This window comes from Nyctibius grandis, chromosome 2 (assembly GCF_013368605.1).
Source record: "Nyctibius grandis isolate bNycGra1 chromosome 2, bNycGra1.pri, whole genome shotgun sequence".
Classification (NCBI taxonomy): domain Eukaryota; kingdom Metazoa; phylum Chordata; class Aves; order Nyctibiiformes; family Nyctibiidae; genus Nyctibius; species Nyctibius grandis.
The window spans coordinates 6426407-6442896 of NC_090659.1; the positions used below are offsets into that span (position 1 = coordinate 6426407).

Consider the following 16490-nt stretch of genomic DNA (forward strand, 5'->3'; position numbering starts at 1 on the left):
CTTCTAATACACCCCAGGATGCCATTGGCCTTCTTGGCCACAAGGGCACACTGCTGGCTCATGGTCATCCTGCTGTCCACTAGGACCCCCAGGTCCCTTTCCCCTGTGCTGCTCTCCAACAGGTCTGCCCCCAACTTGTACTGGTACATGGGGTTGTTCTTGCCCAGATGCAGGACTCTACACTTGCCCTTGTTATATTTCATTAAATTTCTCCCTGCCCAACTCTCCAGCCTGTCCAGATCTCTCTGAATGGCTGCGCAGCCTTCCGGTGTGTCAGCCACTATTGAGACACACCTAACAGGCCAAGGCTGATTTTTCTGTTCCGCAGGTTAGCTCTCTATTCTCTGATCAGATGCTGGCAATATGACACCCAGCACAATTGTACCCATGCACTGATTTTATTTTATTTATTTTTCTGGTACATTATTAACAGTATTGGTTTGAAGAAGTTTTACAAAGGCAAGGATAGCTGCTCTCATTTTGGAGAATATGTATGGAACCAGAGAAGGTGCAGCCAGGATGGGAATGACAGTCCTCAGTGAGCAAGAAGCCCTCTGGGAACAAATCAGAACAGCCTTGACACTCTTCTAACCTGTAGTATGGGAAGGTAAAATGTCTTCCAGCTGCCTGCTGGATCTGGAAGCAAGAAACATCAACAGCCTTTCCCTATGAGGCTCTGCAGAAACTATGTGCAGTAGCAGAGAGCGCTGCTTAACTTTAAAGGAATAAAATCTGGGAATTTTTAGAAAAGTTTCAGAAATGAATTGCTTTGGGTTTTGAGGTTCAGAAGAAAGCAAGAGCTGGAAACCCTTTGTAAAAAAGGAAAAGGGATCATGCAAGCCTCGGTTTAGCTTTCCAAAATTTCAGAGTCTGCCAGGGAGGTCTATGCGAGATTGCAGACCCAAGGGAGCAGCAAACCCAGTTGGCTTAAACTGGCTTTGCTGCCAGCTCACTAAGACAAGTGGGAAGTCCAAGGTTTGGAATCTCCTTTTAAGTTTTCTCTGGACTTAAGTTGCTTAGAGTTTGTTTGCTTGTTCCCTTCCCCCCACCTCCCAGCCATTTAATATGAAAACCAAGGATAAAATGTTAAGTCTCTCCTCTCTTATTAAAATACCCCAAAACAAGTACAGAACAGAGTGGAGAGAAATAACCCCAGTGACCACTAGCCAAAACTCACAAGTAGTATGTGCATATCTGAAATAGTTGGTACACTCGCATAGGAAATCGCTGGATATTTTACACCTCTTGCAGCGGTTTAGTAACTGGCTGTGGAAGCTCATTCCCCACTTGAGAAAGTCATGAATTATACAGTTTTTACATCTGTTGAGCATGTTGTGCTTCTCAATCATCCAACTATACTGAGCCCTAAGTTTTCAGCCTTCACAATGAGATCACTGTTTTCAAGCACGTTCTAGTGGCATTTTGTCAAGCCATGTGTGTTTTCAGGATGGGGGCAGGGAGGGAGGAACAAAAGTATGCTGCCATTTCACAGGATTACAATCTACTTTTCAGCCTACATAAAATTGCGACTGACCCATCAACAAGCAATATTCTTTGTTTACTACTTTTTCTCCCCCTTGAAATGGTCTGACTGTTGTTAGGAAGAAGAGCGTAAAAGGGAGGAATATATGTGTTTCGCTTTGGATTTCAATACCCAATAACCTAAAAAAAACCCAAAAAACCCCTAACCAAAAAACCCCGAAAACAACAAAACAAAACCACAAAACTTCAGTCATCCTTAATCCTCCTCTTAATGTATTTATTTCACTGTGTGAAGACTCATTTTTGCTTCAGCTGCATGGTGTTTTGAGTGAAACTCTGCTGACCATATGAACCCTATCACAGAGATTAATGAAGATATAGTATTTTAATTTTGCTTAAGCACAGGCATAAGGAAATTGCACACACTAATTAGCAGATTTGAAATCAAAGTACTCCAGGTTCATAATAGCAGGAGGTAGATTCCCATAGAACTAAGAACAAACAACTTGGGAAGGGGCAAAGAGGGAAAACCTTTGTAAAAATTATCCATGGATAATCTATTGCAGTGGAGACAAACAGAGATATTAATACGTTTATCTTGAGTCACCCAGGACTCATTGAGATCCCTCCAGGCTGAACAATTTACAGGCAGATAATAATTCCTTGCACTGAATGGGTTTGATCATTGCCGTATAAAGATTTCTTTTTTTTCTGGAGACGGTCACTCATCACTTAAACAACAGTCAGCCATGGCAATACTTCCACTGGCCAGAATTCAGATGCAGAGAACACAAAAGCATTATATCTGATGAATGTTGACTACTTGATGCACAAGGGTAGCTTAAGGTTTTATGCATCATTTGTACTAGCTTTTTGGTTGTGACCTAAGATCCACTTGCTTGTATGGTTTGCATCGTTTGAAAAAGAAGAATGGGCATTCCCATCTAAATAGATAACAAGCACGGCGCTGACGGAAAGGCACTGAAAATTATAGCCTCATGTTAAATAAGCTGGACCAGCAGTTGGATCAAAAACATTTCTGTATTCTTACTGAGAAATAAAGCATGCAGAGAAAACCCCTCTATAGGCAAAACTCTTCTAAAGCACTTAAAGCTTCAGTGCTTAATTCAGGTAGTCTAAGTGACTGTAACTCATGTGTTTTCCCAGCCCTGTGAGGGTGTAGGGCCAGCTGGGCCCAGCTGGGCTGTGGGTGTGCGAGCAGGGAAAAGCTACACTGCTCCCTCCTGTGTCCTGGGACAGATGTCAGACCTGGCTGTGGCATGTGCTTTCCCCACTGCCCAGGGCCATGCAGAGGAATGGGCAGGGAAGAAAGTGGGTCAGGCAGGAGCTAAGGACACTGCTACGCAGCTTCTACTTACCTGCTGAGCCGCAGTGCCCACCACTTCTTGCTGATCCCTGAGCCTGCCCTAAGCCCCCTCCTGAAGTGCCCAGATTTGCTGTGGCTGCCACTTTGTGGTTCTGTTGACATGTCCAGAGAAGTGTCTCGGCTCAAGGACTAATCTTGTCAGGGAGATCTAACTGAAGTTAGGCTGAGCAGAGTTCACACCCACCAGCTAAAAGTGACCAATTTCAGCAGCTTTTTCTCCATTAAAGTCAGGATAAGCCATGTTATGTGTGGACTGGAGAAACTGAACTGCCATCTCTTAGCCCATGTCTAAAATTCGCTTAATTTTTTCTTTTTTCTCTCTCTTTTTCTCTTTTTTCTCTTTCTCTTTTCCTCCTTTTTTTTCCTCCTCTTTTTATTTGGGTGTTTTTTTCTTTTTTTTTGGCTCACTAGCTTATTCTACCTAATCTCAGCAACATCTCAGTGAAATTTTTAAGAGGATCAAAGTCAAATTGTATTTACCCTGCTCTGGGATGTGATTATAGCACTTCTGGTGGTAATCAACACTGTATAGCCGACAACCCCCTTCAGCAGGCTGAGCACCAGGTTTTATCACTGCAACTCCCAGCCCCTAGTAGGGACTCTGGGCTACCCTGCTCCAACATGGCCCGCACATGGGGTTGCCTCTAAGAACAGGGCACCCCGATACATGTAGGGTGCTAGTAACCATGTTGTTGATCCACGGCTACCTAAAATGACCTCTGCCTACAGAGCGAGAGAGCCCACACCACCAGTTTCCACAGATGTGCTGGAGAGTTGTGACTTGTTGTTACTACCCAGTAATGTGACTGTGGAAGCAAGAGGTAGGCCAAGGGGTAGGAAAAATCCCTCTTTAGGCATAATATGGTTGTGGTTAAAGTTCACAAAAATGCTTGCCTACCTGCAGCTAAACGCAAGCTGTATGTTGATTATATTTTAATTAAATAAGCAAATCCCTTTCTATATAGAATGAGACAAGGCTGAGGTCTCTGCTGGTTCCAACTGCTACAGCTAAATGTCCTCATACTGTATTTCAGTTTTGGCTGCATAAGCTCACTATGGGATTCTGATTAAACTTTAACATCTGTGGTGCCTCTGCCTTTTCTGTTTAGATCATTACACTTAGTATTTCCATTATATGTATGGACAATACCCTGCCATGGTATGATTTCTTTATTGCAAAACATCCTACGTACCCAGTTTTGCCAGGACGCAGAAATGCTATTAAAAATAGGGAAAAAATAGTCTGTGACTGGTATTCTACTTGGCACATAACAACTGAATGCGAACTGATGTGTAAAAATGAAAGCTGGCTGGAAAAAATAACTGAAAGGGGATGAAGCTCATCAAAGAAATTGTTCGCTGTAAACAACTAAACTACGTTTTGATTTTATGGTATTTACGTTGAGCTCAGTCACGACAGGGGATAAGAAAAGGGATGAAGACTTGAGGTGGGGGGGAGCCTACAGGCTATTATTAGCTGCACTGTTTTGTTTCAGGACACTGTCACAAAGAGGATGAGAAGCTAAAGCATCTTCGGCATTACCACTTGCATGTTAAATGGGATTTCCCTCCTTGAAGATATTTTTTGTGTTGTCAGAGGAAGGAAACGGCAGCTGTGAAGTCGGGCTCCTCTCATGCCGACCGCAGAGCCTGCCCCACCCCCCTGGAAATCTATGCCAGATGCAGGAAAGAATGAGCAAGGTTTTCAAAGTGGACACTCAGCATATGGGAGGGAATATTTTAGCAGCTAGAAAGCCTTGGATAATTTCAACAACTCTCAGTACTTGAAGTGGTTCTTTAAGAAAATCCCCTCTGAGGCTCTCAGTGTTGTAAAATAAAGAGCTATATGTCTTCTTCCTGTCTACATGGAAACCAAATTTAAAACCAGCCTGCTGAAAGCCTCTTTTTATGTTGTCTGCATGCTTGCTATGAAGGAGAAGTAGTAAATGCTGGGTTTGGAGGAACAGTAGGCTGAGGTGATGAGGTATCTATGAGAAAGCAAAGGTCTTTGACCAGCCTCTGAGACAACTAGGCCTTTTCTAGCTCTCTTCCTCCAGAAGATACCTCAACGACTCAGCCCAAAGCCATAGCTATTATAACTGGGGTTGATTAGAAAGTGGTAAGCATTTTCCACGTAACAGAAAAACTCAAGAAATGTTTTGTTTAAAAATATTAACGGAAAGATACAACTAAAACAGCTGAGCACCCAGAAGTCCAGCTTTATTTTCCAATTTTTTGAAATGTTTTGATAAAATCTTGGCTTTTAGAAACACAGATGAAATATTTTGGGCTCACTTAGCTATAGACAAAAAAGAAAAACCTGAACAAAACACAATGTCTCCAAAAGTATCCATTTCAGAAGAGGCCTTTTCCTTCTTTTGCTGAAAAATATTTTGATTAAAAAAATGTGACCATCTACACAATTGTGCTAAGTATAGAAAGTTAATACAGGACATTGCAGCTCTGTTGTGAGCCCTCCTAGTGAACGGGCTCTCTCTGTCCCTCACTTTGGAACAAAACCACCAAGTGAACGTAGCTTTTGGTGTGCCACACAGCCAGAGGCAGATACAAGCTGAAGAGAAGGAGATGAAACTGGTGTGTAAGGATCAGAAAAAATGAGGGCAGACACTGGGACAAGGTTAGATCTGCTGAGAAAGAAGGTTATTCTTCAGCTAGGAAGTAAACTACAGCTAGAAAGGAGAGGGATAAAACAAGGTCACATGCTTAAAGGAAAATGTGTTCCTGGGCTTCAGTAATAGACTTGTGTTCTCCGGTCCTCCACCACAGCCATCTTTTTAGTGCCCTAATTTCTTGACTCACTAACAGATAAACAATTTTAATGACATAGTACTAGGGATGTTTTCTGAAGAGCTTTTCATATTTTCTGTCTTCCAGTGTTGCAGCAAATTGCAGTTATTTAGGCACAGCTGCTGCCTGCTCCAAGCATGCTTATGGTGTCAAGGTAAGCTGTATGTTCAGATCTGAAGGTCGGGTCACAGAGCTCCTGCCATCAGTAATACACTTGTTTTTCTCTTGTACAACGTGCACCTTATTCTTCTTCATGAATAATCATTGGATGTAAGTGGAAATATTATATCTCATTGTAAGTGGGGACACTTATATTTGGTGTTGTCTGTCTATCATGGATATACTTAATATCTCAGCTGCACACAATATAGAAAATTATATAAGGAATAACTCCTTGCTTGGTTTTCCCAGCTGAAAGCAATAAATCTTTTTCTATAAGCCATTCCCAGGGGTTTCTAGACACTCAGAATCAAGAAGATGCTGCAGCTCTCCAGTTGCAGAATGGGTCTTGGTAGGAAAATTTGGCTTTGCCTTTCATATTCAGCAAGGACAAGGACTGTCTTTCTGAAAACTACCTGAGCTAAACTGTATGTTAGAAACTCTTGCTCAACTAGTTCATAGCAGAGTTCAAATACAGTGCTCAACAAATGTTAGCTTTGGTGTTGTAGTCTGCCACCTGAGAATTACTCTTCCAACAGACATTTAAACACAAGCTTAAGTGGAGATATTCTTTTAATCCAATACAAAGACATCCAGACCATTATTATAACGACAGAAAATGACGTGCAGTCTGGGAAAAATCGTTATGATTGTCCTTGATTAGAACATATGTTTAAATGCATTAGTGGGCATTAAGCATTCAAACTGGTCTGCGAAGTCATATCCTTCTGTCTGTTGTTATAGGTCGTTTCTAAGTTGGGTTGTACTTGCTACACAACTTTTCATCATCTTCTGGGATGTGGATCATTATTGGTCTTCATTTGGGAAGGCTTAATTCTATGATGTCAGGTTGTGGAAAAAACTTAGCAATAGTACTGGTAACAAATCTGTAAACAGCATATTTCTTAAAGGCTGAACTTTAAGGACATCACATGCAGGATTCTGTTCTTAGCAATGTCTGCTTTGAGTTGATCCTGTTCTTTTTAAGTCTTGTTTCTTCTATATCTTTTGAAATCCCCACTTTGTTGCCATGGAGTCTTAAATGTGATGGAATACTGAATTAAAGGATACAAAGAAACTTTTGTTTTCTGAAGAATTTTCAGCCTGCAAGGTCTAGATACTGGAAGAAGACCTAGCAAATCTCTTTCAGATAGTGGAAATAGTGCAGTAGCATAACAATACTGTTTGTCATGTCTTAACACTATATTTCTCCAGGTCTTGCTTGCTTGACCCTCAGATTTGGAGGACAAGGCACTAATGGCATTAAAATTTAAGCTAGGTGAGGTCTAGAAATAAAGAGTGTATTTTGACTAATGGCATCTAAACATAGATGTTTCCATTAAAAAAGAAAAACAAACCCAGGAAAAGAGCTCTTTCTCTTTATTTTTAGTTCTTTGAGTTTTCTCTTTTTTTTCACTTAGTAGTTTTAAGTTCAAAAACTTATTACCCTTTGCAGAAAAAAATCCACAGTATTACAATAACAAAAAACCATGTCCTTTATAATGGAACACCTATTCAGGATATCAATGGGTTAGATGATCCTTTCATAAAAGCATAAGAAAAAAAGGGAGAACTGTGCTTATCATTTATAGGAACACCTCCCAGAGAAATTACTAATAAGGGCAGCTCTGATACTGCATTCCATTTCAGTCACTTCTACCAAAATATATAGGAAAAGATGTCGAGCATGCTCACGATCTGGATTAAATCAGGAAGGTCATCCAAAGACAGATTTAGATCTAAGGAGAACTAGGACTTAGTACATTCACTTTAATCTGGCCTGTGATACAGTAACAGCTTTATAAAGAATGTCATTTGAGAGACTTCTGAATGCTGCTGCTTAGAAAATAAAGTTGTTTGGGGTTTTTTTTCTTGTGGAGTGCCCCCCTTCTTTTTATCAGATCGTTTAAAAGAAAAATTGTGTTGCAAACCAAGGTATGTAGGAGTAGACTATTTCCATTAAAACTACTAATGGAAAAACTACCATTTCCATATTCTTCCCCCCTTCTCTTCTGCCTGAAAAGGAAAATCCCACTAACACAACGTGATTAAAGCAATTCTCCATGAAGAAAAAGGATTCTGCATGAAATGTGGCCTTGCATTACTTTTAATATAAAATTGCACGGAGTCATGGCAGGGATGGAGGAGAGACAGTGAATTTGGAAGATTTCACCCTTGCATTGGCCTGTAGTGACATTTGCCATAAAGTGAAAGGGCTGGAAGTTCTTGTGTGTGGTACTACAAAACGGAGAACAACATATTCAAGTAAAAACAAATCAGAACAAAAAAACCCAATCCCAAATAAGACAAAAGGGTTCTTTTAGTCATTGATGGGAAGAAAGCTGAACATCATAATCTGTTTTGGGATTTTACCCAATTTATGTGTAATTTCTCCTCTCTTCACCTCCTCCCAAGTTTCTCTTCTCGGAATACTTGAAGAACATGAAGAATCAGGCCAGGAGGAAGACAGATCACTTCTTCATACTTTGCATACAGAATTACTCCTTTGTGTAACTCCTTTGTGTGTTACAAAATTAACCTTCAGGTGGTGAGCTGAGCTGTCTCTATAACCCCTTCATGGCACTGGAACCGTCCAGATGGAGCTGTGTAGGGGCCAAGATCTTGGTATCAACTAGTTCCTCTTTCTTCAAAATACTTCCAGTGTTCCTGTTTCTACATCTCTATTAATATTCCAGGTATAATTTCTGGGTGAAGTCTAATGCTCAAGTCTCTTTTACTATGAGAATTGCTCTTCAGTGCATTAGCTTCAGTGTGACATAAGCATGAACTAAAGAGCTGTTATGAATAGGGCCTTTTTCCAGAAAAAGGGCCTTCCTTTAACATTCAGAACAGACTTTCTAAACAGCCTCTGTAATTATTCTCTAAGCACAAATAGATTGCCTTATAAAATTGCCAAAATTATGGGTGTCATGAGTTTTTGTCACATACTATACTGTTAAACCAGTTGTGCAAGTAAAACTGAAGTCCTACATCCAGATCTGTAGGAAGTTTGGACCACAAACTGGATCAAGCTTGCTTGCTTGGATTTAGGTTTTCTTTTCTTCCTATTCTTTTGGACTTACATGTGTTCTCACATATGCCATGAGTACAGTGAAGCAGAGCCAAAAATTAAAGTGGTAATAATTGTGCCATTTTTTCTGCCAAAATTAAAACTGTTCAGTCATACGCATGCTTATACAAGATGTTACTGCTTTTAGTTTAGGGCCCCCATTGTAGTAATACCTTATCTCTGTTAGATAATTAGTCCTTGAGGGTACTGAAACTAAGGCTTGCCTACAGAGGTGGTTATAGGGTTGATTTAGGAATTAGGTGATGCAAACTTGTTATTCAAAGTATATGATGATCACTGTTGTTCTTTCTCAATTCAGCAGCAGTGAATCTATGAACAGTAATATTATTGAGTATTCAGTCTGGCTTCAATTCTGGTTTCAACTTTGTCTGCAAGCAAACTCATTTACACTTATGTTTTAGATGTGTCAGTCTTTGCATTTTCCCTGCCTAAGAGCTGTAGACATCTGCATAACTAAATGCTAACATTCTGTTGTTAGAAATGAAACATCTTCATCCATCTGCTGGCATACTCTGCTGTCACATTTTGCTTGTAATCACACTGACAGCTCTGCTGAGGAAGACTCCTCCAGTGAGAACAAGAGAACATCAATACCTCACAGAGTATACTCACATCCTCTCTGTTTAAGTCCTAAGTGATAATCACCAGGAAGATAATCAAGTACTGATAAGTAATAACATTAAACATAGCCCATAGATCTACCCCTTACCCAAAACCCTCTGAGGCTACCAGAGGGTTTCCACAGGCTTCGTCAGGCTCTAGATCATGCCTAAGTAGGCTTTGGTCTCAAAAAGATTAATACCAGTAAAAACTGTACTGCAACACCCAGCTATTCTTCAGCTAGCTATAGCAATACCCTTGTCAGGTGAGTACTGGTGGGCAAGGAGAGGGACATTGCCCTTCTCTTAGGGCTTCTTAGACCAATTGAAAGCACCATAGTAAGATAATTTTCTAAAGTATACTGAAAAGATGTGCTTCTTAACACCCCCTGTTGACTGCACTGTGACTAATACGTTTTAATTAGGCATCAAATAGGTTGCTGTTTGGTCCCAGTGTATTCATCTGTCAACAATATCTCCCCAGCAGCAGCTGCATCAAACTGATATTATTTTCATGGCAAAGGTGTATTGAAAAGGAGAAAGAAAAAAAAAAAACCACACACCAAAAAGCAGTCCTACCTTTGCCAAGACTGGATTTTCTGAGGGGTGAAACTCAATAATCAATAACAACAGAAAACACTGTGTGGGGGAAAAGCATGACGCGTGTCCTGAGAGGAATAATAAAATATGCCCAGCTTATATGGTTAATCATCTCTGTAGGCTTGCTCTGCAAATTTAAGGAAGATTAAATTTCAGATATGCTGTTTCTTGTTTTTTCTGGCAACAATAAACTTAAGTTTGGGGGAGGTGGGGGAGGGAGAGGCTGAGTGGGGAGAAAGAGCCACAGTAAAGTGTCTGCTGTCCATGTAGTTTTGCCAGACTGCTGTCTCAATTTAGAGCTGTGATCGAGATTTATTGGGCTTAAAATATGAAACAGACCTTTCATGTTGGAATTCTAAATATCTTCTTAAGCAGTAGTGAGTACCACCAAATGCTTAAAGGCAACACACCAGAGTTCAAACCCACACAATAGTTTCTTCTCTCTTGTGAACCAGCAGATTGTAGGAATCTTGTTCCATCTTCTTATTTTTGAACTAGGGAAAGAATATGTTGGACGTTATCATCATCATCTGAAAATCACCTTGTTTTTTTTATATTAGATTTTGGCTCAGATGGTCAAGATTGCTAGTACTTGAACATGTGCATTGAATGGGCAGGTTTATCACTTAAGTTAATAAAGAAAATGCTTGAAGGCGTGCAAGATGTTTGCATCTTGGTAGCACATTTTATTAAGCTCTTAGTTATGTAGTGGCAGCAGGAACAGCTTGGAAAAGATCTAGGCTATTTGTTTCATGCCATTTTGCCAGCCTCCTGTTCCTCTGTTATGCCAACAGCTATGTTCTACAGGAATAATAAAGCTGTCTGGCGGAGAAATAAAACCAGAGCCAAAGTTTTCTCTGTGGACCTCAGGGGTTAGAGAGCAAAATGCAAAACCTGCCTCCTTTCACTACTTTTCCAACATTATATTGTAGAAGTATATTTGGAAGAACTTGTCTTCTCCTTCAACTTACTTAAGAGGTACAGCAATGAGAATATATTAGGACTGTTAGTCTGTACAGTACTGTTTATGTTGAGAAATGACTAGGCTGCAGCTGTTGTAGCAGTTACACTGAATTTTTCGTATCAAATAAGTAGATTTGGTTATTGCAGATTTTCATTATGGAATGGAGCTCCAACCAGTAATTGGAGCCTGGATTATTGGTTTTTAGTGGCTTATCTGAAATGGGTCTTCAGTAGCAGTTCTAAGAATATGTGGACCAAGCGACCTATTGAGTGCCCATTGCACATGTGCTTGAGGGCTTTGTTTTCACCAGCTGTCCCAGTGGTGTTAGTAAAGTAAGAAAACATAGAAGAGCAAGTACTACAAGCCACAGGAAAAAGAAAGTGTACAAATTTACATATTTTTCTTCCCTTTACAAAGAATAAAAGAGATTGAAATGAGTAGAAAAGTCCCTTTCTCTGCTGACTGGTATACACAGATACACATAGTATCTGATATACAAGATTCATGACCTGAGTTGAATTCCTTCTTTGAAGATGCTGTATTTCAGTTACGCTTATAAGACTTTTACATCCCTTTTAATTGCCAGGTACACACTTTTCGGTTCTTCAGTCTAGGAAACTACACTGTGTCTCGTTTGATTAGTCCATATTAGTCTCCCATAGTGGACTAACATGGATGCAGAATTCTAGTGGCTTTGTCATGTGTAATTCTGTTATTAGCTCCTGAAATAAACAATATTGACATATCTCCCTGGGTTTAAAAAGATACCAGGAACATCTTGGAGGTGTTATCCAGACCATTTCTAGCTTGAGCTTAGAGGATGTATGTGACCCAAGGACAATTTGGAAGTGCTGTGCTCCTCTTATGCATTAGAGTTTTGCACCAAGAATGTAGCACACTAGTGCTCTGTAGTTTGCTCTGCCTGTGGAAAAATGGTGTGCTGAATTTAGATTGCTTAAAATGGCTTGAGATGTTTTTAGCTGAAGGATGATGATACTTCTGAGGCTGACTAAAATCCTGTGAAGGATCCTTCACTCTGAAGTTCACTTGCCACCACTGCTCCAGAGCCCAGATTTGTTAACATTCCAGGCATGCTGCAGACCTCATAATTTACACAGTCTTTTGACTTGGAGTGGGTTGAAGAGTGATGAAGATTGAATGGGTTCATTATAATTGTTGTTTATTTTAAGCAGTTATACATCTCTTCTAGTTTGGATAGTCTTCATTGGGCAGGTCATTTATGGTTTTGCATTGTAAGCTTTATTCCTTTTCTTTATTGGCGGTTGTTGGGCTAGACTTAGAGCAAAAAACATTGCCCTTATGAATTGGATAAAACGTTCTCTTTGCAGTATGTACTTCAGTTTCATCTGTCGTAACTGGTATTTGAAGTCATATGATAAAATTATCTGGTTTCTCCAAAATGAGTGTATGATTTTCTTTATACCTTATTTTATACGCTGTTTCTCTCAGGCTACAAAAAGCACTGCTTAACAGTTAGAAATTTGATGTGAATGAAGAAACCATGAAAATCCAAAGCCCCTAATGATTCTTCTGTGAATGCTATAAGAATGGAGAAATATGAGTTTTCCATGCATGGTAAGTGCTGTAGATGTGCTGCATTATTCATGCAACATCACTGGAGGAAGGCTTGAGATTTGCTGCAAGGTAAATAATAAGTAAATTGCAAGGAAAAGAAAAAAAATATAAAAAACCCTCCACGTGTGTTCTATTTACTCTCAGATTTGATATGGTGGTCCGATTATTGGTCCAAAATCTTAGTTCTGGAATAATGAACATACTTTGGAATCATTGCATTCCCCTATGCGATGACGCTGATCCACTTTTCCTTTCTTGTATAATGTATGCTGCATGGCACTATAGCTCCACAGTAGTCTGACATTTGCATTGGCAGCAGTAGGATTCCTGGATACAGGAAGAATGACAATAGCCAGTGTGGGAAGGAATGGGTGACAGTCAAGGCACTAAACAGATGTAAAATATCTTGTCATTCTTCTTAACAGCTGTCAATCACAGGCTCTTACTAAACAAGACACCCCTGAGGGAGACCACTAGCTACTCTGTTGTCATCTTGTCTTCACAGAAACTTCCCAGCAGGAAGCATGGTGGGACAGTTTACCTGGGAAATCCAGGCTTCTGCAACCCCTATCTTTTAGATAAGTCTAAAAACAAACAAGCATGGAAAGTGAGAGCTCCTTTTCCTGGGAAGGCCACTTGACATGGATGGCCTTACTGGAGAACTAGACACAATGGAATTAGCATCCAATTTGTATCAATTCCCGTTAGGCTCAGATCAACCCATGTTATCCTATTAGCCTGCAGTAGTTAGAGAAACACACAGATCTGTCTGTGTTCTGAAAATCAAGACAAAGCCTTGTTATGCTCTTTTTTTTTCCTTTTCCCTTCAATGGGATTACAATGGTCCCTGTTGTCTGTCTTTGTCTCGGTACTCCTTGATTGACAATACCCTGGGAGATGTCACTGTCCTTGCTCCATGCATTGTAATAGCCTAGGGTACCAAGGGTGCTTTAGAACCTTCATCCCCTCTTTTTTTTTTTCAGGTGTTGTAAATGTCTGTCACTGCACCACAATGATGACCTCTTGTTGAGCTTACTTGTCTGATGCTCTATCAGTCAGTGTCTGAGGGAGATGCAAGGGAAAACTTTAGGTGGTGACATGAATAGAGGGCAAAGAAATAGGGCAACTTTATTATGGACTGTCATCAGAAAGTAGCATGTGTGGAATGTCAATTTAGTAATAGAATTGACAGCTTTTCTCTGGTTTCCGCAATGCCACAAGTGTTTCTTTGACAGTTTAAAAAATAGGCCCTTTGTAGCAGTCAGTGAGTGGCACTACATACATTTGTGAATGCCCTGCATAACTGAGATTCCCCCAAATGCCACTGTCCTAAGACCAATCCCAAGAATCCTTCTTCATTGACTAAGGGTAGTGGTGTATGGAGACCTGGTGAACCTAAGCAATGTAAAATATGGTGTACAGTAGCTGGGAGGATACAGCGTAGCTAAAAAGATGCTGAGTTACCATTCTGTCAGGAGGGAGTTTCTAAGTCAAAGAGGATGCATGTGTCATGGTAAAAGTTGGTACATAACTGGTCATAAATTTTCAGATTTCCAGTGAAAATGATTTCTCCATTTTTCATTCAACAAGCATTCACAGAAAGCTTCCACTTGCTTACCATAGAAAAATACTAGCGTTTAGTGAAAAACCAGAGGTCCATATCTTTTCCAGCCAAAAAGTGAAAGAAATAAAAAAGCAGAAATTTACATATTTTTTCCTGATCTCTTTTTATCTGGGGAAGAAATTCTAACTAGTTTCTCTGGTTTTGTGATCACGAGTACAGCTGTTTTAGAAAGCAAGGTACATAGTCTGGGGAATAATATTGCTCCTCTACAAGCTGCAAACACAAGAATAAATTAGGGTTCTCTCTTTTTTTAATGTGTTCTTTTCAGTGTTGAATTTGACGTGAATTATCTTAGCAGAGGGCAGGGCATATTTCATAATCTGTTTGCAATTCTAAACCCATAAACTTCAAGATTTTTTTATTACGACTCTAAAATGACAAATAGATAGCACACCTTTGTTTAGGTGTCAACAGAGTAATTTTTCTTCCTCTTTTGAGAAGCAGAATCATTCTAGTAAAGAAAATATGACTGAGCAGAGTAGAAAATAAAATAAAATGAAAACTATAATGTCTGTATTTTGGAAAGTGTTTTTTATTCCTTTTTCAAACAATCATATGCTAGATCATTCATTTTAAACATTGGACTTTTCTACCAAAGCTAAAAATAAAAAAAAAACACCTAACCACTCAGGATTTCCAAATGGAAGCAGGAAACATCACCACCGTTAAATACATATGTAGAAAGTGAGCCTGAGAGAGAGACAACGAAAACACAAAGCATCGTTTTATGGCCATAAACCAGCAGTTATGCTACTGGATCAGACAATCTAGTCTAAAGGGCATATAAATGATGGTGATAGAAGCTTACAGTGCACTATAAGTAGACATCTACGTAGGTGACGCTTCATAGAATAATTTACCTTTCTCTATGGGCATGGGCTTTTCAATTAATTTTGTTTTATAAGTTTGGACAGCTTATTTGCATGGAAATCTAAGGAGAGCGCCATCCAACTAGCTTTTACTAATTGTCCTGTAACAGTTTTCTAATACATGCTGACAAATATATGGTAAACATATAACTAGATGAAAACGAAAAAAAAACCCCACGTTTCCTTGCCTTTTGTTGCTTTAGTAAAATTGGTTCTACTTCACAGATGCAATTGACACTCATTGGTTGAAACTGAAAAGAAGCAAAGTCAGGGAAAATGCACCAAGGTTGAGATCCCTTCTACCTGTATATGACAAAGCTAATCAAGCAATCTTTGTTTATTCCCTGTGACGTGCTCAGAAAAAACAATAATTGAGTTTGAATACATTTTTATTTTTAATGAAAATTAATTTGTTGACAAGATCTGCAAAATAGCCTTAAGTTTTCCTCCTGTGGCTATTTCATGAGGAAAACAACTGCTCATCTCTGTTATGAGATAGTCCCATTTCTCAAATGGCAGACATACACACTCTAAGTCAGACTATTTGGTAACTTTTTAAATTTTGAATTGAGTTAACATTTGGACTTAAGACAGAAAAATAACTGCTTAAGGATTTCTTCATTCTTCTGGAAGGAAGGAATCTTTCAAGGCCTCTGTGGTGTCACAAGTTACTAATAGGTGCAGTCTCTCTTCCTTCTTGTATCAAGGTTTCACACATTATGAAAGACAAGTAATCCATTACCTTCTCAGAGGTTAACATGAATGTTCTTTCTCTGATTAGAACATTAGTGCACTTGTCAAATGAAAACGACATCATTTGATTCCCTTTTAAACATTCCCTATCTTTGAAGTGAAAGCTTAAGTCAGACAAGCTTAGCTCAGAAAAAAGGCATAACATTACAGTGCTGTCACTACTAGGAGCTGAACCACAGCCAGTTTAGGCAGTATTATATCATTGGAATTAAACTGGTTTCCCATCCCCTTGAGAGAAAGTCTTTAAAAAAGAGAGAGCATAATAAAACAATATTCTTCTTCTTTGACTTTTCAAATTTATGGCCTTGTGCATTCCCCCTGGCACTTCCATTATGCAAAGAAGTATGTTTCTTTGGGCATATAGGGCTTCTAATTGGATGTCGTCTCTAGTGGTCTTTGTGGGCTACATTACATGAGGTAGCTGTGTTTAACGAGAAACCCATCCCCACAGTAGCTGCAGGAGAGGTTCTGTCACGGGGGGGAAACAAACTCCCTCAGAACAAATTTTTGTTCTTCAAAGGCTGCAGTCAGAGTGGAGGAGCACAGTATTAGACCCTT

At 39.6% G+C, this 16490-nt stretch overlaps 1 protein-coding gene across 1 annotated transcript in view; it reads left to right on the forward strand.

The window, feature by feature from the left end:
• VGLL3 (vestigial like family member 3) overlaps positions 1 to 16490 on the forward strand; it is a 108317-nt gene that overhangs the window by 61767 nt on the left and 30060 nt on the right. Inside the window, exon 4 of the mRNA XM_068425484.1 lies at positions 5765 to 5831. Within this exon, the coding sequence (XP_068281585.1) occupies positions 5765 to 5790 (26 nt within the window). The 3' untranslated portion in view covers positions 5791 to 5831. The remainder of the gene's footprint in view (positions 1 to 5764; positions 5832 to 16490) is intronic.